General features: G+C 43.0%; 1 protein-coding gene across 2 annotated transcripts in view; it reads right to left on the bottom strand.

Annotated features, from left to right (window-relative positions):
- Positions 1–3466: 3466 nt before the first annotated feature.
- The window catches only part of LOC139547790 (interleukin-15-like), a 37865-nt gene continuing 14504 nt past the window's right edge, over positions 3467–26827 (bottom strand). Inside the window, exons 2-5 of one of the 2 annotated variants that reach the window (XM_071356862.1) lie at positions 21456–21971; positions 20820–20867; positions 6250–6378; positions 3467–3752 (exon numbers count right to left, since the gene is read on the bottom strand). In XM_071356862.1, coding sequence (XP_071212963.1) covers positions 3618–3752; positions 6250–6378; positions 20820–20867; positions 21456–21611 — 468 coding nt within the window. In that variant the 5' untranslated portion in view covers positions 21612–21971 and the 3' untranslated portion in view covers positions 3467–3617. Of the gene's footprint in view, positions 3753–6249; positions 6382–20819; positions 20868–21455; positions 21972–26827 lie in introns of both variants that reach the window. The other variant, XM_071356860.1, reaches the window with a different exon arrangement.

Genomic DNA, 26827 nt, shown 5'->3' on the forward strand with positions numbered 1-26827 from the left:
CCAACAAGGCAGAGTTCATCTCAGCCTATGCTTCCCTCCAGTCCCTCGACTTCTTGGCACTGACGGAAACATGGATTACCACTGATAACACTGCTACTCCTACTGCTCTCTCCTCGTCTGCCCACGTGTTCTCGCACACCCCGAGAGCTTCTGGTCAGCGGGGTGGTGGCACTGGGATCCTCATCTCTCCCAAGTGGACATTCTCTCTTTCTCCCCTGACCCATCTGTCTATCGCCTCCTTTGAATTCCATGCTGTCACAGTTACCAGCCCTTTCAAGCTTAACATCCTTATCATTTATCGCCCTCCAGGTTCCCTTGGAGAGTTCATCAATGAGCTTGACGCCCTGATAAGTTCCTTTCCTGAGGATGGCTCACCTCTCACAGTTCTGGGTGACTTTAACCTCCCCACGTCTACCTTTGACTCATTCCTCTCTGCCTCCTTCTTTCCACTCCTCTCCTCTTTTGACCTCACCCTCTCACCTTCCCCCCCTACTCACAAGGCAGGCAATACGCTTGACCTCATCTTTACTAGATGCTGTTCTTCCACTAATCTCATTGCAACTCCCCTCCAAGTCTCCGACCACTACCTTGTATCCTTTTCCCTCTCGCTCTCATCCAACACTTCCCACACTGCCCCTACTCGGATGGTATCGCGCCGTCCCAACCTTCGCTCTCTCTCCCCCGCTACTCTCTCCTCTTCCATCCTATCATCTCTTCCCTCTGCTCAAACCTTCTCCAACCTATCTCCTGATTCTGCCTCCTCAACCCTCCTCTCCTCCCTTTCTGCATCCTTTGACTCTCTATGTCCCCTATCCTCCAGGCCGGCTCGGTCCTCCCCTCCTGCTCCGTGGCTCGACGACTCATTGCGAGCTCACAGAACAGGGCTCCGGGCAGCCGAGCGGAAATGGAGGAAAACTCGCCTCCCTGCGGACCTGGCATCCTTTCACTCCCTCCTCTCTACATTCTCCTCTTCTGTCTCTGCTGCTAAAGCCAATTTCTACCACTCTAAATTCCAAGCATCTGCCTCTAACCCTAGGAAGCTCTTTGCCACCTTCTCCTCCCTCCTGAATCCTCCTCCCCCTCCTCCCCCCTCCTCCCTCTCTGCTGATGACTTCGTCAACCATTTTGAAAAGAAGGTCGACGACATCCGATCCTCGTTTGCTAAGTCAAACGACACCGCTGGTTCTGCTCACACTGCCCTACCCTGTGCTTTGACCTCTTTCTCCCCTCTCTCTCCAGATGAAATCTCGCGTCTTGTGACGGCCGGCCGCCCAACAACCTGCCCGCTTGACCCTATCCCCTCCTCTCTTCTCCAGACCATTTCCGGAGACCTTCTCCCTTACCTCACCTCGCTCATCAACTCATCCTTGACCGCTGGCTACGTCCCTTCCGTCTTCAAGAGAGCGAGAGTTGCACCCCTTCTGAAAAAACCTACACTCGATCCCTCCGATGTCAACAACTACAGACCAGTATCCCTTCTTTCTTTTCTCTCCAAAACTCTTGAACGTGCCGTCCTTGGCCAGCTCTCCTGCTATCTCTCTCAGAATGACCTTCTTGATCCAAATCAGTCAGGTTTCAAGACTAGTCATTCAACTGAGACTGCTCTTCTCTGTGTCACGGAGGCGCTCCGCACTGCTAAAGCTAACTCTCTCTCCTCTGCTCTCATCCTTCTAGACCTATCGGCTGCCTTTGATACTGTGAACCATCAGATCCTCCTCTCCACCCTCTCCGAGCTGGGCATCTCCGGCGCGGCCCACGCTTGGATTGCGTCCTACCTGACAGGTCGCTCCTACCAGGTGGCGTGGCGAGAATCTGTCTCCGCACCACGTGCTCTCACCACTGGTGTCCCCCAGGGCTCTGTTCTAGGCCCTCTCCTATTCTCGCTATACACCAAGTCACTTGGCTCTGTCATATCCTCACATGGTCTCTCCTATCATTGCTATGCAGACGACACACAATTAATCTTCTCCTTTCCCCCCTCTGATAACCAGGTGGTGAATCGCATCTCTGCATGTCTGGCAGACATATCAGTGTGGATGACGGATCACCACCTCAAGCTGAACCTCGGCAAGACGGAGCTGCTCTTCCTCCCGGGGAAGGACTGCCCGTTCCATGATCTCGCCATCACGGTTGACAACTCCATTGTGTCCTCCTCCCAGAGTGCTAAGAACCTTGGCGTGATCCTGGACAACACCCTGTCGTTCTCAACTAACATCAAGGCGGTGACCCGTTCCTGTAGGTTCATGCTCTACAACATTCGCAGAGTACGACCCTGCCTCACGCAGGAAGCGGCGCAGGTCCTAATCCAGGCACTTGTCATCTCCCGTCTGGATTACTGCAACTCGCTGTTGGCTAGGCTCCCTGCCTGTGCCATTAAACCCCTACAACTCATCCAGAACGCCGCAGCCCGTCTGGTGTTCAACTTTCCCAAGTTCTCTCACGTCACCCCGCTCCTCCGCTCTCTCCACTGGCTTCCAGTTGAAGCTCGCATCCGCTACAAGACCATGGTGCTTGCCTACGGAGCTGTGAGGGGAACGGCACCTCCGTACCTTCAGGCTCTGATCAGGCCCTACACCCAAACAAGGGCACTGCGTTCATCCACCTCTGGCCTGCTCGCCTCCCTACCTCTGAGGAAGTACAGTTCCCGCTCAGCCCAGTCAAAACTGTTCGCTGCTCTGGCACCCCAATGGTGGAACAAACTCCCTCACGACGCCAGGTCAGCGGAGTCAATCACCACCTTCCGGAGACACCTGAAACCCCACCTCTTTAAGGAATACCTAGGATAGGATAAAGTAATCCTTCTAACCCCCCCCCCCTTAAAAGAGTTAGATGCACTATTGTAAAGTGGTTGTTCCACTGGATATCATAAGGTGAATGCACCAATTTGTAAGTCGCTCTGGATAAGAGCGTCTGCTAAATGACTTAAATGTAAATGTAAATGTAAATGTACAGCGTCCGAACAGTTTGGCCTACAAACTATGACCACTCTATGGAAATGGGAGACTCTCACAAACATGATGGTGCTCTCAGTTTTGCTGTACTACCCCTACAAGTGTCACGAGACTCGTCTGAAGGTAACCCATACAAATTAATGGAAGTATGGAGGTAGTTTTGTGCCAACAAAAATAAGGGGTTAAATATGTGTAAAAAATCCCAAAATATTTCCTGAGCTTTCTTATATCTCCTAGATATAGGACAGACACTTCAAAACCTTATTTTTTTACTGTATTTTTTGGCCATTTATGAATGCGTTAGTCAATGCGTTTCTATGGACTATAGTAGTAAAGGCCAAATTCAATATTTTATCAAAACATTTGTATATACTTTTTGATACCTAAAGGGGTCCTAAAATTCAAAATCAAATAAAAAAAATTAAATAAAGAGCTTAATCTCAAGTAATATACACTAAATATGACACACTGTATTCAAACCCTGGTGTGTGCCTTGTGCATCAACGTACAACATAGATCAGACAGACTTTTATTCTAAGTGAAGGAGATGATGTCCCCGGCAGATCCTCAGCTACTCCCTCTGGGAAAGATAGCGGTGGTCTGGTACATTACAATACATGTATAGTATTTTCTACATATAGCAATTGTTCAGGTAGCCTTCTGCACTTATGTGACTTGTGTGGCTGGCTGGCTACACCCATGATTGTTCATCCACTCCAGAATTGTTTGCAATGTTGTTAAGAAATCCTTTGCTGCCCTTTCTCTGTGGACCTCACAGTCTGGACAGTTGGCACCTTCCTTCTGCAATACAGAGAGGAAAACACTCACAACATATGCATAACATAGTCAAAAAAGAGAGGCTCTATGATACAGCGAGTGAGAAAAAGCAAGAGACAGAGAAGTCATTATTTTAATATTATGATAATGCAAGTACTATAGTACTTCTCTCCTGATTGCTCAGTTTGGCTGGGTGGCCAGCTCTCGGAAGAGTCTTGGTGGTTCCAAACTTCTTCCATTTAAGAATGATGGAGGCCACTGTTTTCTTTGGGAACTGCAGAAATGTTTTGGTACCCTTCCCCAGCTATGTGCCTCGACACAATTCTGTTTCGGGGCTCTACAGACAATTCCTTCGACCTCATGGCTTGGTTTTTTCTCTGACATGCATTGTCAACTGTGGGACCTTATACAGACAGGTGTGTGCCTTTACAAATCATGTCCAATCAATTGAATTTACCACAGGTGGACTCCAGTCAAGTTGTAGAAACATCTCAAGGATGATCAATGGAAACAGAATGCACCTGAGCTCAATTTTGAGTCTCATAGCAAAGGGTCTGAATACTTATGTAAATAAGATATTCTGTTTTTTATTCAGAATAAATTAGCAAAAAAATAAATAAACCTGTTTTGGCTTTGTCAAATGCGACCTTAGTGTGTAGATTGATGAGAAAAAAAGTATATTTAATCAATTTTAGAATAAGGCTGTAACGTAACAAAATGGGGGAAAAGTCAAGAGGTCTGAATACTTTCCCGAATGCGCTGTAAAACAGGATTTATTTGTACGGGCAGACGAGGGACAGTTATACTGATAGTAGTCTCGCTAGACTATACTGATAGTAACATAATGGTCGATGTCAATGAATTGAGAGTTAAATATTCACATCAATCCACTGGTGTCTATCATCTACACATACACAAATGGTTTCTACAGTAGGCATGTAAGACGCTGCTAGGGGATTTTTTGTTATTTCACTGTTACTCACCTTAAATTATTATTAAGTACTTGCAAAAAAAACTATGTTGAGAATATATAATATAGGCACATTTATGTTAATTTGCCTAACGCAAGCCATGACATTTTAAGACAGTGTTTTTAACAATTAACCAAGGTTTCCAATTTCAATTTCAACAATGAAAATGAATGCGATTTGACATACATTTACTGAACAGGCAGATATGTAATCAGAACTGTTGCGAAGTGGTGTTATGCTTTACTGTTTTGGCTAAATCGGAATATCAGTTATAAAAAAATATAGCTGCAAGTGGCATTTCCGGGGGCCAAGCACACCATACTCACATTCAAGCCACCATGTGGTCAATCGGAGTGGCCTTGGAGTGACTTTCTATCATTGTGCAAAGTTTCGTGACAAAAGACCAGGCGGTTATTTAGTGTCATCAAATCATATAGGAAGGAAGAGTAGCAGCATTTTATTAAAAAAAATATCTATCGTTGTCACGTTCTGACCAAAGTTCTTGTGTGTTTTACTTGTTTTAGTGTTGGTCAGGACGTGAGCTGGGTGGGCATTCTATGTTGTGTGTCTAGTTTGTCTGTTTCTATGTTTGGCCTAATATGGTTCTCAATCAGAGGCAGGTGTTTTGTGTTGTCTCTGATTGGGAATCATATATAGGTGGCTTGTTTTGTGTTGGGGTTGGTTGGTGGTTGTTTCCTGTCTTTGTGTTCGTTTCACCAGAGAGGACTGTTTCGGTTTGCCACGTTTGTTATTTTTGTATTTTGTAAGTGTTCACGTTTTCGTCTTGTTTATTAAAACATGTTGAACACGAGCTACGCTGCGTCTTGGTCCGATCCCTGCTACACCTCTTCAGACGAAGAGGAGGAAGGCTGCCGTTACAATCGTGGGGTACAAAAAGTCTAATTTGCGGAAAATCTAATGTTTATAGGTCCTTATGGGAAACAAAAATGGGAAACAAACGTCCATGTATATATATATGTATATATGTATACAAATTGACATTGACTGTAGCTCAAACGGGGCAGGTGATATGCTTGTTCAAAGTTTGGAATTTCAGTTGATCACTATATACAGTACATTAGAGAAGGGGGCCAGCAACCGGACGGTTGCCGTTTTGAATCACAGTGCTAATTGTTCTCATCAATAATGTCCAAAATATCAGAATTGGGCTGCCTGTGTAAAAGCAGCCTTAGTAATTTCTAAACTATTCCATTGAGATGGTTTGTATCTTAAAATAACCACATCTGAGTAATTAGCACAACATGCCATGTCAATGGCGACATGAACCTTATGTTTCTCTTATAAACACAGATGGAAAATGTGAAACAAATGTGTAAGAACTGTCTGAGAATAACAATAGTATAAGCAAACAGTAACGCAGGAGTCCAAATCAGCTATTCAGACTCTCATCATTTTCACCAAGACAACAAAATGCTCTATAGCTGGAATGAAAGTGTACTAAGACAGCCAAAGGACAAGGTAGAATCAAAAACATCCCAATGCACCTCAAATGCAGCTGGCCTGTGTCTGACTCACACTGATTGGCTTACCTGTTTTATCAAGGACTTCAGCCGGATGGCTAGTTTTGGCTTGTATATAGGTGAGGACTTATTCCCAGATTCTAACACCAGGACATTCACTTCTTTTTCAAAGCATGCGAGTGTGGACGTGGGGCACTTCTGCTGAAGAGAGTAGGAGATATAATTAAACTCAAACAATGGATGTAAAACATCTGTAAGAAAGTCACACAACACGGTGGGTGTCAAGAGGGTTTTGTAGCAATGAGAGCCTCCAGAACAGATATAACAGATCCAGAGATGTCTCTTTCTTTGGTGGTGAGAGAGGAGAGTTACATTCATGTCATGTAAAATGCTTTGAGTTATAATCCCATTATATAAATGTAAAAAATAAATAATCAGGCCGGAGCATGGAAGCCTCAAAACAATTCAGTTAACTCAGGATGGTACAATCCAACAATTATAGTTCAATATTGTGTCTAACTGTCTAACCTTCAGTCATTTATTATACAGTACCAGTCAAAAGTTCGACACACCTACTCATTCAAGGGTTTTTCTTTATTTTTTCTATTTTCTACATTGTAGAATAATAGTGTGTCACGATCGCTATAATGAATGGACAAAGGCGCAGCGTGCGTAGAGTTCCACATATTTTAATAAATCGAAACTCACCAAACAAAACAAACAAACAAGCACAAATGAAACATGACGTTCTGGACTGCTCACAGGCAGCTACACAAACACAAGATCCCACAAAGCACAAAGGGGAAATGGCTGCCTAAAAATGATTCCCAATCAGAGACAACGATAAACAGCTGCCTCTGATTGGGAAACATACCAGGCCAACATAGATGATTAAACACCTAGATAACCCACCCTAGTCATTGTCACGCCCCAACCACCATAGAGAATAAACAGCACACTATGGTCAGGGCATGACATAGTGAAGACATCAAAACCATGAAATAACAAGTATGGAATAATGTAGTAGGCAAAAAAGTGTTTCCAGATTGACTGACCTTCATGTCTTAAAGTAATGTAATGGTGTAGCAGTCGGACGTGTGTTTGTCTTGTCCCGTGTAAATAGTAAATAGTCTGTTTCTTCTGGGGGTTTTTCATATATATTTTAATCTCACTTTCCATCTACGAACTAAATATACTTTCCTGCAACCCGCCTCACCCAATGTGGTACGGATCTGCTATCTTTATACTTTATAACTGGAACCTCCATCAGAAGCTAGCCAGCTAACTAGCTACTAGCTATTAGTCATTGTTAGCCACGGCTAGCTGTCTTCACCTTTAGCTCGGACACCAGCAGCTTCAGCTTGGTCAATACCTGCCAGTCTGCACAGCGCGATATCAACTTAGAGCATATCGGACTGCTTTTCTCTACCACATCACCGGATTTCTGCCGCAAGCTCTGGACTATTACACCGGATCATCGCAGCTAGCTAGATGCAACCGAGTCGCTATTGTTGGCTAACGCCTCTGTCCCGAAGCAAGCACCAGTTAGCCTTGAGCTAGCCTCGAGCTAGGCCCATCTCCCAGCTAGCCGATAAAGAATACCAGCTAATTCCTGGGCTACAACGCCTCTTTTGCCAATTGGCCTGGACCCTTTATTGTCGACACAGAGCCCCGCCGATCCATCACGACTGGTCTGCCGACGTAATCGTCCGATGTGGTTTCAACAGGCTTTTCTGTTGCGATGTCGCCGAAGACCCATCTGCTATCCCCGGCCCGCTAGCTTTCTGAACGCTGTGTCTCCCGCTCGCCTAGCGTAGTAGCAACTACCAAACTGCTCCCTGACTCACCTATTGCTGCTCTTTGGACCCTATGATCACTCGGCTACACAGCTGATGCCTGCTGGATGTTCACTAACATGGTACCTCATTGTGTTTATCTATTGGCCTCAGCATCGAACTCAGGTCCTGTGTGTATCTAACTGACCCTCTCTGCCCATTCATCGCCATTTACCTGTTGTTGTCTTAGCTCTCCTGATCAACACCTGTGATTGCTTTATGCCTCTCTCTGGATGGTTCTGACTTAGAATATGTGGACAACTACAAATACCTACGTGTCTGGATAGACTGTAAACTCTCCTTCCAGACTCACATTAAGCATCTCCAATCCAAAATCAAATCTAGAATCGGCTTCCTATTTCGCAACAAAGCATACTTCACTCATGTTGCCAAACATACCCTCGTAAAACTGACTATCCTTGACTTTGACGATGTCATTTACAAAATAGCCTCCAACACTACTCAGCAAATTGGATGCAGTCTATCACAGTGCCATCCGTTTTGTCACCAAAGCCTCATCAAATCAAATCAAATCAAATTTATTAGTCACATACACATGGTTAGCAGATGTTAATGCGAGTGTAGCGAAATGCTTGTGCTTCTAGTTCCGACAATGCAGTAATAACAACAAGTAATCTAACCTAACAATTCCGCAACTACTACCTTATACACGCAAGTGTAAAGGGATAAAGAATATGTACATAAAGATATATGAATGCGTGATGGTACAGACGGCATAGGCAAGGTGCAGTAGATGGTATAGAGTACAGTATATACCTATGAGATGAGTACTGTAGGGTATGTAAACATAAAGTGGCATAGTTTAAAGTGGCTAGTGGTCCATGTATTACATAAGATGGCAAGATGCAGTAGATGATATAGAGTACAGTATATACATATACATAAGAGATGTGTAATGTAGGGTATGTAAACATTATATTAGGTGGCATTGTTTAAAGTGGCTGGTGGTACATTTTTACATAATTTCCATCAATTCCCATTTTTAAGGTGGCTGGAGCTGAGTCAGTTTGTTGGCAGCGGCCGCTAAATGTTAGTGGTGGCTGTTTAACAGTCTGATGGCCTTGAGATAGAAGCTGTTTTTCAGTCTCTCGGTCCCTGCTTGGATGCACCTGTACTGACCTCGCCTTCTGGATGATAGCGGGGTGAACAGGTAGTGGCTTGGGTGGTTGTTGTCCTTGATGATCTTTATGGCCTTCCTGTGACATCGGGTGGTGTAGGTGTCCTGGAGGGCAGGTAGTTTGCCCCGGGTGATGCGTTCTGCCGACCTCACTACCCTCTGGAGAGCCTTACGGTTGTGTGCGGAGCAGTTGCCGTACCAGGCGGTGATACAGCCCGACAGGATGCTCTCGATTGTGCATCTGTAGAAGTTTGTGAGTGCTTTTGGCGACAAGCCGAATTTCTTCAGCCTCCTGAGGTTGAAGAGGCGCTGCTGCGCCTTCTTCACAACGCTGTCTGTGTGGGTGGACCAATTCAGTTTGTCCGTGATGTGTACACCGAGGAACTTAAAACTTTCCACCTTCTCCACTACTGACCCGTCGATGTGGATAGGGGGGAGCTCCCTCTGCTGTTTCCTGAAGTCCACAATCATCTCCTTTGTTTTGTTGACGTTGAGTGTGAGGTTATTTTCCTGACACCACACTCCGAGGGCCCTCACCTCCTCCCTGTAGGCCGTCTCGTCGTTGTTGGTAATCAAGCCTACCACTGTAGTGTCGTCCGCAAACTTGATGATTGAGTTGGAGGCGTGCATGGCCACGCAGTCGTGGGTGAACAGGGAGTACAGGAGAGGGCTCAGAACGCACCCTTGTGGGGCCCCAGTGTTGAGGATCAGCGGGGTGGAGATGTTGTTACCTACCCTCACCACCTGGGGGCGGCCCGTCAGGAAGTCCAGGACCCAGTTGCACAGGGCGGGGTCGAGGCCCAGGGTCTCGAGCTTGATGACGAGTTTGGAGGGTACTATGGTGTTAAATGCTGAGCTGTAGTCGATGAACAGCATTCTCACATAGGTATTCCTCTTGTCCAGATGGGTTAGGGCAGTGTGCAGTGTGGTTGCGATTGCGTCGTCTGTGGACCTATTGGGTCGGTAAGCAAATTGGAGTGGGTCTAGGGTGTCCGGTAGGGTGGAGGTGATATGGTCCTTGACTAGTCTCTCAAAGCACTTCATGATGACGGAAGTGAGTGCTACGGGGCGGTAGTCGTTTAGCTCAGTTACCTTAGCTTTCTTGGGAACAGGAACAATGGTGGCCCTCTTGAAGCATGTGGGAACAGCAGACTGGGCTAAGGATTGATTGAATATGTCCGTAAACACACCAGCCAGCTGGTCTGCGCATGCTCTGAGGACGCGGCTGGGAATGCCGTCTGGGCCTGCAGCCTTGCGAGGGTTAACACGTTTAAATGTTTTACTCACCTCGGCTGCAGTGAAGGAGAGCCCGCAGGTTTTGGTAGTGGGCCGTGTCAGTGGCACTGTATTATCCTCAAAGCGGGCAAAAAAGGTATTTAGCCTGTCTGGGAGCAAGACATCCTGATCCGCGACGGGGCTGCTTTTCTTTTTGTAATCCGTGATAGACTGTAGACCCTGCCACATACCCCTTGTGTCTGAGCTGTTGAATTGCGATTCAATTTTGTCTCTGTACTGGGACTTAGCCTGTTTGATAGCCTTGCGGAGAGAATAGCTACACTGTGTGTATTCGGTCATGTTTCCGGTCACCTTGCCCTGGTTAAAAGCAGTGGTTCGCGCTTTCAGTTTCAGTTTCATATACTACCCACCACGGCGACCTGTACGCTCTCGTTGGCTGGCCCTCGCTTCGCACTCGTCGCCAAACCCACTGGCTCCAGGTTATCTATAAGCTAGGTAAAGCCCCGCCTTATCTCAGCTCACTGGTCACCATAGCAGCACCCACCCATAGCATGCGCTCCAGCAGATATATTTCACTGGTCAACCCCAAAGCCAATTCCTCCTTTCCTTCCAGTTCTCTGCTGCCAATGACTGGAACGAATTGCAAAAAGCTGGAGACTCATATCTCCCTCACTAACTTTAAGCACCAGCTGTCAGAGCAGCTCACAAATCACTGCACCTGTACATAGCCCATTTGTAAATAGCCCATCCAACTACCTCGTCCCCATATTGTTATTTATTATTTTGCTCCTTTGCACCCCAGTATCTCTACTTGCACATTCATCTTCTGCACATCTATCACTCCAGTGTTTAATTGCTAAATTGTAATTACTTCGCCACTACGGCCTATTTATTGCCTTACCTACCTAATCTTACCTCATTTGCACACAATGTATATAGACTTTTCTATTGTGTTATTGACTGTATGTTTGTTTATTCCATGTGTAACTCTGTGTTGTTGTTTGTGTCGCACTGCTTTGCTTTATCTTGGCCAGGTCGCAGTTGTAAATGAGAACTTGTCCTCAACTGGCCTACCGGTTAAATAAAGGTGAAATTGAAAAAAAATAAAGAAAATTATGGACTACGTTTCTCCTTGCTTATTTTAGCTGTTCTTTCCATAATATGGACTTTGTCTTTTACCAAATAGTGCTATCTTCTGTATACCAACCCTACCTTGTCACAACGCAACTGATTAGCTAAAACACATTAAGGAAAGATATTCCACAAATTAACAAGGCACACATGTGGTTCCCACTGTGAAGCATGGAGGAGGAGGTGTGATGGTGTGGGGGTGCTTTGCTGGTGACACTGTGGTTGATTTATTTAGAATTCAAAGCACACTTAACCAGCATGGCTACCGCAGCATTCTGCAGCAATACGCCATCCCATCTGGTTTGTGCTTAGTGGGACTATCATTTGTTTTTCAAGAGGACAATGACCCAAAACACACCTCGAGGCTGTGTAAGGGCTATTTGACCAAGAAGGAGAGTGATGGAGAGCTGCATCATATGACCTGGCCTCCACAATCCACAAAGAAAATATAAAAAATAAAGAAAAACCCTGGAATGAGTAAGTGTGTCCAAACTTTGACTGGAACTGTATGTCTCCAAAATTTGGTCAAATACAATGCCTAGTGAAAGTCTACACGTCCCTTGCACAGTCTTCACATTTTGCTGTATAAAGTTTCAGCTAAAAAGGCATTAAACTGCGGACATACATAACCTGTAGTATTTAATCTGTCTATGTACACTAGGCAAGACCTGGGCGGACCAACCCCTGTATTTTGGTTAGCGTGCCAGGTGGTGCTAAAGATGAGGTAAGTAGTGGGAAGGCAGGTAGGGTAGGAGAGGGGACTCTTTTTAATTTTTACTTTCTTTGCTTTGGTTCCGTCCAGCCCCTTTTCCCCTCTTAACGTGTTAAGGAATAATAAAATCCCTGTAAACTGTATTTTTCTCTGCCTCTGTCGTACTTCCCCGCACCTACGATCACATACTTTTTTTCACTCCACGGGGAGTTGAGATGTAGCAAGTTGTTGCGTTCCCTCCTCCAAGAGGCGTACGTAACAGTATCGTGGAGTAACTACAATGTTATTGATCCATCCTCAGTTTTCACAGCCATTAAACTCTGTGACTGTTTTAAAGTCAGAATTGGCCTCATGGTGAAATTCCTAAGCGTTTTCCTTCCTCTCCGGCAACTGAGTTAAGAAGTACGCCATCCTAAGTGTAATTAATAACTTCATGCTCTGCTTTTTTTACCCATCTACCAATAGGTGCCCTTCATTGCGAGGCATTGGAAAACCTCCTTGGTCTTTGTGGTTGAACCTGTGTTTGAATTTCACTGCTTGACTGATGGACCTTACAGATAATTGTATATGTGGGGTACAGAGATGAGGTAGTCATTCAAAAATCATCCATGCAACTTGTGACTTGTTAAGCAAATGATTACAGCTGAACTTATCATATCATAACATTTTTGTTTGTATCTACAGTATGTTTACCATGCACTTAGTACCTTTTTTTGTTCACATTGTTAACTTTTAACATTTTTTTTTTAATGGCTTATGGTTGAATAGTTATTGAATCAAGACAGAATGTGGAAAAAGTCAAGGGGTGTGAATACTTTGTCAAAATTGCTCAAAATTGCTCAATCCCCACCGGAAAGCCCTTCTGGTGTGTCTTCGGCATTAACATTTTTTAACACAGCCTTCTGTCTTTTCACTTGGTCATGCAGGTCAGTAATGTTAAGTGAAATTAATATTGCTTAACCTCTGTATTTTGCAGTGAAGGTGGTTCACCTAGGGGTTTAACACACACTGAAAGAAGATAGATAAGAATTTATATAGGCATATTACTACATATTACACCCACTTTAGGATAACCCTATAGAAATTGGAAAACACCCAGACTATCTAAATAAAAAGCCGGAGCACCATGTCACAGTCAAACCAGAATGTCGATATAGGATGAATGTTTTTTGATTTTATTTGTTAGAGATAGTTCGGCGACAATTACCCAATACTAGTTGGCAGAGGTGATTCAGCGTTAATCACCTAATTTTATTTGTTAGATGTAATTCAGCGTCAATTACTCAGACTAGTTCTTTGTTTATTTGTTAGAGGTAATTCAGCGTCAATTACTCAGACTAGTTCTTTGTTTATTTGTTAGAGGTAATTCAGAGCGACAATTGCCCAGGTTTTAATTTTATTTGTTAGAGGTAATTCAGAGCGACAATTATCCGGGTTTTGAAGAGGTGGTTCAGCGTTAATCATCCATTATATATTGGGAGGTAATGCAGCGATCATTACTTAATGTTATTTGGGTTTTGGAGAGGTGGTTATAATACTCAACTCTTCTATTTTATTTTGGGTTGTAATGCGGGCGATCTTTACTGAAAACGAGTTATTTTATTTTTGTAGTGTTTATTTTGAAGAGGTACCCAGTGAATGAGTTGAGTTGTTTATGAATAGTGCGTTGTATGTTTCATTGATTGTTTGTCTGTGGATTATGGCGGGGTTTACTGGGTAATGGCCCAATAGTGGAATAAAAAGTTAGGAGTCGGACAGAAGTTATTTTAATAAAAGGTTGAACGTATTTGTGTCACGATCGTTGGTTGAATTAATGGACCAAGGCGCAGCGTGCATAGAGTTCCACATGTTTAATAAATATGAAACTCACCAAAAACAATACAGAAGAAAACGAAACGTGACGTTCTGGGCTGCTCACAGGCAGCTACACAAAAACAAGATCCCACAAACAACAGGTGGGAAAAGGCTGCCTAAATATGATCCCCAATCAGAGACAACGATAGACTCTGATTGGGAACCATACCAGGCCAACAAAGAAATAGAAAACATAGATTGCCCACCCTAGTCACACCCTGACCTAACCAAATAGAGAATTAAAAGGATCTCTAAGGTCAGGGCGTGACAATTTGTTCATGACACTTTCCTACCATAGGACAGTACTGGTGTATAACATATTACTGTTACTATACACCCATAAGATATAACATTAGGAATTGAAGTCTGGCATGCGGGTGTCTCTGTGAGGCCCATGTGTAAAGTATATTTGAGTTTAGTAGAACCATTTACTATAGCCTGGAGTAAGTGAGAGTAGAATTATGATTTCAGTAGCAACCACTGTTATTTAACACACACTGAAAGAAGATAGATAAGAATTTATATAGGCATATTACTACATATTACACCCACTTTAGGATAACCCTATAGAAATTGGAAAACACCCAGACTATCTAAATAAAAAGCCGGAGCACCATGTCACAGTCAAACCAGAATGAGGAGCAATGAAGCCTGTCACGCCTGTTGAATATATGCAAAAAAAGTTTCCTACTGTGGAATTTAAATGTTCTTTTATGAAATGGCATGTCTGGACAGTGATGGCAGGAGAAAATAGATATCCAATGGTTGGTTCATTCAACAAGACTAGGTTGGATTTAGTCAAGGAGATAAGAAAAATGGACAAAAAGAAGGGGATAAAGACGAGTACCCTTGTATCAGAAACTGTGATTGAAATGATGATGCTGAAGGACAGATCTTCATGAACAAGGCTACCGTGACCAAACTAAAGATGGAGAGAACAATAGAATTCGAGGCAGAGGCAGAACAGGAGTACTCCCCAGCGCCCCGCTGCCGTATGAGAATCAACCCAGAAGACCCCTGGGTGACTATACACAGATCTACCCTCTCATGCCACTGACAGAAGAAAATGCAGAAGCAACCACAAAGGAGGTGGACGGCACAACAGCAGCGACAAGCGACATGAGAACAGTAGAATTGGATGAAAGAAAGAAAAACGAGGCACAGTTCCTGGAGGAAGTTTTCCATCGTCACCCCAACACACTCCACAAAAAGGAACAGACTGGAAGACCCTAGACATCTGCTCAAGTTGTTTCTACAGGCTCACCACAACCACAGCCTGCACCTCCCCCACAGTCATATCTGTCACACCTGTGAACTTGGCGCCTGCAGGGTATGGGCTTTTCACCATTCAGCCTTATGGTGACACAAAAACATGGTATGGAAGAGGATATGGGCCCGCCAAAGTTTTTCGTGACTGGAACAACACTCAATGCTGGACCTGTGGGCGGTTGGGGCATGTGAGTTCACAGTGTGGGGGAAATGGAAGAAGAAGAGGTTACAACAGGGGCAGAGGAAATTTTGGGCCTGGCAGAGGAAGTGGAAACTTTGCTAATGACAGAGGATGGCCAATGGGAAATTAGAACACCAAAAGTTCTTATTTCCCTCAGAATCAACAATGACGGTGATCTTGAGAAACAGCAGCAGGCTGATATTCTCATTCACCAGCTGTGGAGGGAGAGAGGGTGTGCTCTCTGTCCTAGGTTGGCTTATGGCTACATCTTTTGTCTGGCATGCCCTGTTTACCATCAACCATGTGAGCCATTCGTCAAAGGGGGATATGAGAGGAGAATGGAGGAGGAGGAGAATATTTGAAAATTGGACCCAAAAGAAAATTGGACCCAAAATTTGAATCAGCACGTAAAACAGTTCATTTATCGTTGCACGACATGTTTGTTATATAACATAGACAAGGGAAATCCACTGTAACCAGGGAAGTACCCCACTCCAAAAGGATATTTTGCCCACCTAGCTATGGATTTCATAGACATGGTAGAGCAAAAAGAAAGAAAGATACTGCCTGGTGATAATTGACAGGTTTACCAGGTGGGTGGAACCATCCCACCACCAACTGTGATGCGCGAACAGTTGCAAAGTTGCTAGTTAGGGAATTTATACTCAGGTTCAGAGTGCCTGAGGTTTGTCTGCAGACAATGGGACCTATCTCATAGGAGATGTGGTTACCCAAATGGCCAAAATGATGGGTGTTGACCAGAAGTTTGTGTCCATCTATCAACCACATAGTAACAAGAGTTACTGAGGGCTAATAAGAACATGAAATGCTCCCTTGCCAACCTATGCCATTCCACAGGAATGCCATGGGTAGAAGGATTGCCTCTTGTCCTCATGAAAATGCGCAGCAGCCTTAACAAAGGTATTGGGTGTACACCTTATGAAATGTTAACAAGATGACCAATGAACACCCCAGGGGTGAGACCTATGACTGACCGACAGATAGACATAACTAAGACATAGTGTGACCATTTTGAGTACACGAAGGAACTAACTTCTGTTGTAAGTTTTCTCCACTCTCACACTAGGAAAGCAGCAGAACCAATCACCAGGTGAGGATCCAGATGATGCTCTGACCATCTGCGTAGGAGCCTGGGTGAAACTATGAGTCCATAAAAGAAAATGGAACCAGCCAAGATGGATGGGAACCTTCCAGGTGACCATGGCAACAAAAGAGGCTAAGATCCACCGATGAGAAGGCACAGAGGAGAAACGGGGAAGACCTCAGTCAGAGGGCCGAGACCAAAGGTCAGAAGAACCAACAGAGGGTTCAACCACAGAACCTGAAGAGTCATCAGATGTCGAGGACACCATCATATACACACACTATGGTTGTGAATCAAGAAAACTGCAACAATGGAAACACACATGCAGGGTTTTTGTTGCTCTCCAAATCCTACCTGTTCCCTTTGTGGATGGGGATGTGGAGAATAATAAATGGGTGAAAGCAGTGACATACATGGGATTACAGGGGAGGGGGAACACATCTGGCACACGGGTAATGATTTTCCATGAACCCAGCTCCACAACCTTTCTGTGGGAAACCCAGGTAGTACCAATTGGAAAGAATGATTTTGGATGTTAATTACTCCATTTTATGCAAAGGAACAATACCAGGGTTCGACAAAGAAACAGCAATTATACTATTCTGATGTTGGTCACTAGGGGAAAGGAAGCAGCATGGGAATGTGGATTATCCAATAAGACAATAGGTAATAGTTCAGATACAGCTAAAGAATTTAAGGAGGGTGGGCCCATTAAGACTAAATGGCCAAGGTAGAAGAAGGTTCCTAGTGTACAACCAGGTAACAATTCCCAGCTGATTAAATGCATAGGACCTCCAAAAGTACAATGGGGAGAGTATCTGACTGGTAGTGTAAAGCCCATAAATGATAAAGGAGATGTTGTGTTGGCAGGATTAAAACCCACAATAACTCCCCCCGTTTGTATCTGCAACTCAGGGAATGTGGATGTAGGAAACACCACTAATTGCCTGTCTTACACAGGCCTAAAAACAGATACCAGTAGTTTTGTTGTACCGGATGGGCAACAATTGATAACTAGGGTAAATATGTCAAACATAGGCAAAGGCATGGGGACACCTCCAGATCATCTCTGGATCTGTGGGGGTAATGGCTACATGTTCCTCCCCAGGGGATGGAAAGGGTGTTGTTATCTGGGGAAAACTGAACTGACAGTAGCAACATTACTCGCTTCTGAGTTGCTGAACAGTTCTTTGCAAATTAGTTTCAGATCGAATTTCAGAGCTAAAAGAGCAGTGGCTCAAAATAATGAAGCTTATGTACATGTGCTGTCTCAGGTAGAGATGGCAGGCAGCCTTAGTAAGTTTTCTAGGTGTAGGAGTTGTAGTAAAGGGTAAGGGGATTAACAATTTGACATACTCCATGCAGGCCCTACTATCTTGAAAGTACTCAGTTGTCACTAAATGTGCAGAATTTGAAGGCAGTAATGACCAGAGACGAAATGGCACATATTGGCTAAAGACAGAGGGGCCTACAGGTCCCTTGGAATAAACGATGAGGATTACTGTGTCATGTTGATTCCTGACTCCTCTGACAACATGACAGCTATTATAAATGAACTGGTTAAATTAGGTTGTACTCTGGGAAAAGCTGACAACACCATCTTTGACCAAATTGGACACTGGTTTAATAGTGTATTTGGAAACGTGATGGGTAAGGTAATGATGTTCCTGTCTGCCATGATTGTTCCACTCCTGGTAGGACTACTGTGTTTTGCTGTTGCTTTATGTATAGTAAAGTGCTTGGCTAGAAAGACTGTTGAACATTTGGGGATTATGGGACACATGTATGTTGGGGTGGTCACAAGAAGGGAGCAAACGTACCTAATTTGGTAGAGGGAAGATATGGGAGACACTAGAGCTTGTCATGAATATATGGGTCAACTGAGAGAAGAGTATAGTGATAGGAGAAACTATGCTAAAGGGCATTTTAGTGTGTTAAGACTTACAGTAACAGGTGACAGGTGTAAACCTTTCTAGGATAGAGGAAGGCATGGGAGCACCTTTTGGATGGATGTGGGTATGCAGTGACAAGGGGTATCTCATTTTACCTCCTGGATGGGAGGGGGGGTGTTGTTATTTGGGGAGAACAGAAATGTACATGTTAAGAATTCCGGTCACCGATCTTTTCAATGTGACAGGTAAAACCAACTCTGGGCTACTGCAGCGTGCCAAACGACTCATCCCAGACAATCAGGAAGCCTATGGTTCTGTTCTACACCCGGGTGAGATTTTGGTATGTCAATCATACCCTCCTGGGGTGTGGCTGTCCTAAGAAAGTGGGTAAACAATTTAACCTATTCTTTCCAGGCCCATATGAATTTAACAATCAGAGGATTTAGCCAACTCTCATTACATGTCCAAAATCTGAAAGCAGTCATCAGCCACCATGAGATGGCTTTAGATGATCTTTTGGCAAAGGAAGGAGGACACTGTAACACACTAGGTATTATTGATCCTGAAAATTGTGTTATGCTCCTCCCTGACTCCTCTGAGAATATGACTGCAATAATTGATAAGATTGCTGATCTTAAAACTCTCTCAAAATCTGAAAAATCTTTTTTTGACAAAATTGGTGACTGGTTTAATGCTACATTTGGGAATGTGGTGGGAAAAGTTGTGTTGACTCTGTTTTCATTGTTTACTCCTATACTTGTAGGAGGTTTGGTGATTTTGGTTACTGTTTATATCTGTAAGAAAATGACTGTAACTGCTCTTGAACATGCTGGAATGATGGTGTTGTTGGAAGCGGATACAAATCGTGCTGAAGGGGATACTGGGGCATTTCTAGTTTCTCTTAATCTCATTGTTTATTCAACTTGTGTGGTTTTTCCCAGGACTCAAGAGGAAATGGGAGTATAGCCAGACTCACCCCACCCCACCAGCATTTCAGGAACCTCAGGAGTTGTTTCTCCTTTTAGAAGGCCATCCCTGGGATCAAATGGATCCGGGGGATTTGCCTAATCTATTTGATTTCAGAGGAGAATATTATGATTGAAGGTGTGAGACTATTTAGTCTCAAAGAGGGAAATGAAGGGGGTTCACCTAGGGTGTCATGATAGGGACTGTACCAAATGTTTGATATATTATAACAATTGATTATGCTTATGTTGTATTAATAGAAGGGGAGGGGTTATAAGACCCCACCCTCCTTACATTTATAGGATCCTAGACTACAGATTAACAATATATATACATTATGAGGTTTAATATTGTTTCAGAGTACTTTGAGAAATGTGTGACTGTGAGACAGAACTCTGCAGGGGAGTGTAAGAGATAAGAGATTAGTCAGAGATTCCACTGTAAATCAACGTGGATATTTACTGCTAAGCTTTTAGATAGCTATATAAACAAGAGTTAATGTTGAGTAGGCATGGTTTTGGTCTCATGAGTAAAAGATAATGACGTAGGCAGTGACATAACTAGGGCTGGACTTCGGGTTTAATAAAAGAACTTGGGACCTTTTCTTTGATGCAGAACTTACTCGGAAACATGCGTTATGTTCCTGTAGTCAACCTCTGTCTGCAATTGCATTAATAAAGGTTTTTGAATGATTTAATTAAAGATATTGTCATGATGCTAATTTCACCAATGAGCCAATGATTGACAAGGAACGAGGAAACGAACCCCAACAGCAGCATCATGTTATGGGTATGATTGTCCCCGGCAGGGACTGGGGAGCATTACACAATTACACATGTTTATGCCAAAAACACAACAGAATGGCTTTCCAATAGGTGTTGAGTGTTTCTGAATGGTATATTCTCATTCCTGACTTAAATCTTCATGAAAATCTGTGAAAAGGTTTGAATACTGCTGATCAACAATTCCCAAACAAAATTATTAGCTTGAGTAATTTTGACAAAAACAATGGATATGTTGCCCTAAGAGTTGTGCAAGTTTGGTAGAATCTTATTCACAATGATTCACAGCTGTAATGGCTGCCAAAAGTGCTTCCACTAATTTTTAACTCTAGGATAGAGTTGACATCAATGAAGACATTTTAATTTCCTATTTTGTATTAATTTGGAACATTTCCTATAAAATGGTTTTTTTAGATCGGTAGGAAAAATATTTTATTTTATTTTAGGGCAGCGTAATGTGAAGGCTGTGCAACGGGTGTAGAGACTTTTACTAGCGACTGTGTTATTAATGCAGAAATAACAGAAATAAACCACATACCTGATAATCAGCCAAAGTTGGGGTGTACAGTCTGCAATCAAATGATTCCTGGTAAGAAAGAAAACAACAGGCTACAACACAGATAATGTAAACATAAAAACAAACAGTCAAAAAGTAATGCAATTGTGTGCTGATGTTGATTCTACAGTGTGTTGAATTCTATTCCATCATAGACCGAGTGTACATAATATTAGGAACACCTGCTCTTTCATAGCATTCACCAGGGTTCACCTGGTCAGTCTATGATTCGTTATTGATGTCACTTGTTAAATACACTTCAATCATGGTAGTAGGTGCCAGGTGCACCGGTTTGAGTGTGTCAAAACTTGCAACGCTGCTGGGTTTTTCACACTCAACAGTTTCCCGTGTGTATCAAAATTGGCCACCACCAAAATGACATCCAGCCAACTTGACACAACTTGACACAACTGTGGGAAGCATTGGAATCAACATGGGCTGGCATCCCTGTGAAACTCTTTCAACACCTTGTAAAGTCCCTGCCCCGACAAGTTGAGTCTGTTCGGAGGGGAAAAGTGGGTGCAACTCAATATTTGGAAGGTGTTCCTAATGTTAATAAACACAGTGTTTGAGGTAATATGAAAAACAAGTGGGAAAAAACTGAAAACATCTTGATACCATCTTGTGAACTTCCTCAATGCATTTTCGCACAATTCCGGGAAGTTCTTTACTGCACATGGATTTTCCATATGTCTGTTTCATTGTCATGGCGGCGAAGAAGAGAAGCCACAGCAAAACGGTTAGAAGAGTGTCAGTTCTCTGTCTCCTCAGCATGGCATGGGCCCACTCTTTCACAGGAGCTTCAGATCAGTAGAGAAGTAGCTTAAAATGAAGAGAACTATTTTAAAATCCTCCATTGTTTTGGGATTCAGCATATTGTCCATGTCAACTGCAGCCTTCTTAGTGACACTGCATCCCCTGTGTGTCCTGGGCAGAAGCAGTGGAGACGAGGCAAGACTCCAGCTACGTGCCTCCTCCTTAGCCAGTAGGCTCCCCACTTTTGGATGAGGGGTAAAACACTCTGTCTTCTATCTTCCTGTTGATTTATTATGCAGCATCTCTCTTGTGTGTCCTGGAAAGCAGCGCAGCAGAAGAGACGAGGCAAGCCATCAGCATCTGCCTCCTGGCTCCTCACTGTTGAGAGAGAGAGTAACTGTTTAAGTGAACAATGATTATGGAGAGAATATTACTGTCATTTATGTAAGCGATGTCATACATCATTCGGCGCTGATTATAAAAGATTATTTTTTATTTATTTATTCTGTGCTATTCACATTTTGTTAATTATGTATCCTACTTGAAAAAATAAATACAATTTAAAAGGAGAACAAGGCTGCCATGGAAATTGGAACGTTCTTGAGAAATGACCTTTGTTTTATATGGATGAATGCCTAATAGTAAGCCATTGTCAATTCCCGTCTATGGTTACTTTGCTCACTGCTCACTGTCAATTAAGAACTGTCACATGTTACATATTATTGATTTCATAAATAATTTGTTTGCAAATGCAACTGGGGCCATGTAAATAATTGTTAGGCTACTCATTTTGAATCCACCGGTGGCACCTTGTGTACCCATAAAAGTCTGTGTGCGACCATGCACCGTAAAATGATTTAGTTGCAAAAGTTACTGGCCTGCCATACACCTTAAGGCTTGTTTAAAGTTTGTCTATCGACATGTCTGTGGACAGTTGTTGCAGTGACATCATGAACATTCTATTGTTGTCCGACATCAAACTTATCGTTGTCGTTATGAAAAAGTATAAACACAAAAACGACAGGCTGCATGACATCAGCAGCCTGATGGTCCAAAATAGTATAACTGCTGTATTTCAACACCAAGAAACCCACCCTTTAAAAATGAATTAAATATATGTCAATCTAGCAAACCAGGCAACTTTCTAAAGAATGTTTTGATTATTTTCTGTCTTGGTAAAAAAAAAATTAAAAAAAATGTTGCCTGTTTGGATGTTATTTTGGCATTAATACGTGTCACATATCAGTTTGCAAACAATGTTTTAAAAAAAAGATAATTGAGTTAATAAAGTCCCATACAAACATGTCTTTTCTTTTGCTTTTTTTTTTAAGGCAGCTACAAAATGCAGGTGTTTCAGCCTAGCTCTGTGTTTTCTGTGGTGGTGAGGCAGCCAGCGGAAAATACGGGGCGTAGGGGTTGGTAATGTTCTCTAGTTGTGCCGTGATTGCAGTGTTCTGTCACTCATGGGGACAATACGTCACTGCAAAATCTACAGGGAGAGCTCGAAAATTCAAGCCCCTTGGGTGCTGCCATAAAGTTACATTAGAAGTGTCCATCCAAGAAGGCTCAAGGTCATTGGCCACAGATAAAATTACGTCAAATCATGTTATATCTACCGTAGTTTTTTTTTTTTCAATTTAAAGTTTTATTAAGTTTTCAAACAACCAACCAAACACATTCCACATTCACAGATGTGACAGACTTAAAAAAAAAAAATAATAATAATAATAAAAATTTAAAAAAAAGGTTATATATATATATACATATATACATACCTACATATACATACATACACACATACACACAAATAATAATTATAACAAAATTTAAAATGTAGAACTTGCAGCAGCACTATCAAGGTTCTTATTTGCTATTTCCAGCCTTAGCTGAGATGACGAGCCAATGATTAGTTTTTAGATTTTACAGCACCTTACACAACACGCATCCCCGATCCCCCCATTCACTCTGTCCAATTTGAGATATAGTGGAGTAGTGGAGACCAGAGTCTATCAAACTTGGACTGTCTCTTGTGGAGGTCATAAGTGAGCTTTTCAAGAGGGAGAAAGTCAACAATCTGGTCAATCCACATTTTAAATGTAGGAGAGGTACTAGAGGCCCACAATAGAAGGATACATTTCTTAGCAAAGTATGTAATGGTCATGAGCAAATTTTCTCTGTCAGGATCAAGAACAAAGTCCTGCTGGGCATTAAGAAGATAGAGACACGGGGTCATATCAAACTGTACATCTAGTATTTTCTGTGCAGCAGTATGTATAGATTGCCAAACATCTGGCAATCTCTCTACAGCTCCAAAATACATGCATATAGGTTCCACTTTCAGAGGTACATCTTTTACAGTTAGGAGAAATGTCTGTTTTCATTTTATGGAGTCTCAAGGGAGTGTAATAAAATTTGTACAAAAATGTGTAATTCGATTCTTTCATTTTTACATTAGTAGAGGAGCAGTATACCCTGTCGCAAACCTCCGCCCATAACTCATCACTGATAGTCAGACCAAGGTCCTTTTCCCAGATTATTTTCAAAGGAGTAAAGGAGGAGCCTCCTTTCTCAGAAAGGAGTTTATAGATATAGGATATTTTGCCTTTAATGGATTGTGCTGTGACAAGAAGGGTTTCAACTTCGTTCAACTGAGTTCTAAACCTCCTCTTGGAAGTAAATGAGGAGATGACATGTCTAATTTGAAGATATTAAAAAAAAAATGGGATCTTGGCACATTGAATTCACTGCAGAGCTCTTGAAAGGATTTCAGTGTAGTGGTCTTCTGATGAAATAGGTCTGAAAAGGTCCTGATTCCTAGAGTATGCCAAAGATTAAAGTTGGCATCCCTCAGGGCTTTTGGCAAGTCTGGGTTGCCTACTATAGGCGAGTGAGAGCATATTTGGGAGGAGATGCCCAGGTATTTCTTACAGTCCCTCCACGCTAGTAGGGTGCTGTAAATCACAAATGTTTTGGCTATGTTGCCCACTTCACTAAAGTTATTAATGAATATAGTTGAGCTTAGTGGCAATGAACCACAGGATTGGGCTTCTATCTGGATCCACGTTGACTCTTGTCTGTTTGTGATCCATGTTAGCATGTTGCGGATTTGGGCAGACCAGTAGTACAATTGAAGGGAGGGAAGGGCAAGACCGCCCTTAGATTCAGGTTTCGATAGAGTGGAGAGCTTGATCCTAGGTTTTTTATTGCCCCATATAAATTTGGTGATGCTTTGGTTAATTGTTTTGAAAAAGGAAGCTGGGAGATAGCATGGGAGCATCTGAAATAAATAGTTCAGTCTAGGGAGGATGTTCATACGGATTACATTAATTCTTCCTACTAAGCTAATTGGGAGGGAGATCCAGGTTTGGAGGTTGTTTTTGATTCGATCCAGGAGTGGAAGATAATTCTCCTTGAAAAGCCTATTCAGATCTGGTGTTATGAATATCCCAAGGTATTGAAACCCCTGTGTCTTCCATTGGAATGGGCATAGTGTCTTCATAGAACTGGTGAGTGTAATATTGAGAGGGCAGACAGTGGATTTGTTAAAATTGATCTTATAACCTGAAAACGTGCCATACTGAGCAATTGTGTCTAAAATGGGAGGAAGGGATTTCTCAGGGTTGGATATGTAGAGCAAGACATCATCCGCGTAAAGCGAAATCTTGTGCTGCAGGCCGCCTGCAGGAACACCTGTAATACTTGGATTGCTCCTTATCAACTCTGCCAGAGGCTCCGCCCCCAACAAGTAGAGCAGGGGGGATAGCGAGCACCCTTGTCTTGTGCCCCGTCCCAAAGGGAATCTGTCAGAGTTCAGTCCGTTAGTAGTCACCATGGCATTTGGATGAGAGTATAGTGATTTGATCCATTTAATAAAGTTTGGGCCCATATTGAACTTTTCTAAGACTGAGAACAAAAAGCTCCACTCCATCCTGTCGAACGCCTTCTCAGCATCCAGTGAAGCCAGCAGGACAGGGGTCTTCTGTGCGTTTACTTGATCAATAATATCAAAAAGACGGCGAATGTTATCAGAAGAGTATCTGTCTCTAATAAATCCAGTTTGGTCCGCTTTTATTATTTTGGGAAGAAGAGTGTTTAGTCTTTTGGCCAGCAATTTGGTAATTATTTTGTAGTCGAAATCCAACAAGCTTATGGGCCGGAAGGAGGAGCAGGATAGGGGGTCCTTGTCTTTTTTGAGCAACACTGTAATGCGAGCTGTGCGCATTGAGTCTGGGAGAACTCCGTTTTTGCAAAAATCCTCCAGCATTGGCATGAAAATAGGGCTAAGCTGGGGCCAAAAAGCTTTGTAGAACTCTCTGGGGAATCCATCTGGGCCTGGGGACTTGTTAGGTGGCATGGAGGTAATTGCCTCCAGGATCTCCTCAGGAGTGAAGGGGGAGTTGAGATCTTCTTGGTCAGTCTCTGATAGTTTAGGTAGCGAGATTCCCTCTAGGAAGGAGTGGAGTTCTGCTTCCGTGTTTTTTCTCTCAGAGGTATATAGTTTGCAGTAGAAATCATGAAAAGTTAAATTGATCTTTTTTGGGTCATATGTGACCTCGTCCTCTGCTGTTCGGATAGCCACAATTGTACGCTCTGACTGCTCTTTTTTTAATTGATAAGCAAGCAATCTACTAGGCCTATTGCTATACTCATGGTATTTCTGTTTAGTAAAGAGAACTTTTTTTTTAATCTCCCGAGTATAGTCCAAATTCAGTTTGGCTTTGGCTGCTTTAAGTTGACTCCAGGAGGTGCTGTCTGTGGATTGTTTATGTACTTTTTCACAGCGTTCCAGCTCCCTCTCCAGATCTAGCCTGTGTGCTTCCATTGCTTTTTTCTTAGAGGAAGCATATGCAATTAGATGACCTCTTAGTGTGGCTTTAGCAGCGTCCCACATTGTGGCCGGAGAAACAGGAGAATCTTTGTTGTCTTGTGTGTAGTTGTCTATCCATGTAGTTACCAATGTATGGAATGCTTCGTTTGATAGCATGGAGGTGTTGAATTTCCAGCTCTTTGACCTCGGGATGTTTTTGCAGAGGTCAAAGCGGAGGTGGACAAAGGCGTGATCCGAAAGCGCTATGGGTCCGATTCTACACGTGGCTGAATTTATGAAACTCTTTGGGATAAAAATGTAATCTATACGGGAGTAGGTGTTATGGACATTAGAGTAGTATGTATAGTCCATAGATGAGCTATTAGTCTCTCTCCAGATATCTATCAGTCCCATCTCTTTAGTAAGA

This window comes from Salvelinus alpinus, chromosome 21, assembly GCF_045679555.1.
Source record: "Salvelinus alpinus chromosome 21, SLU_Salpinus.1, whole genome shotgun sequence".
Classification (NCBI taxonomy): Eukaryota; Metazoa; Chordata; class Actinopteri; order Salmoniformes; family Salmonidae; genus Salvelinus; species Salvelinus alpinus.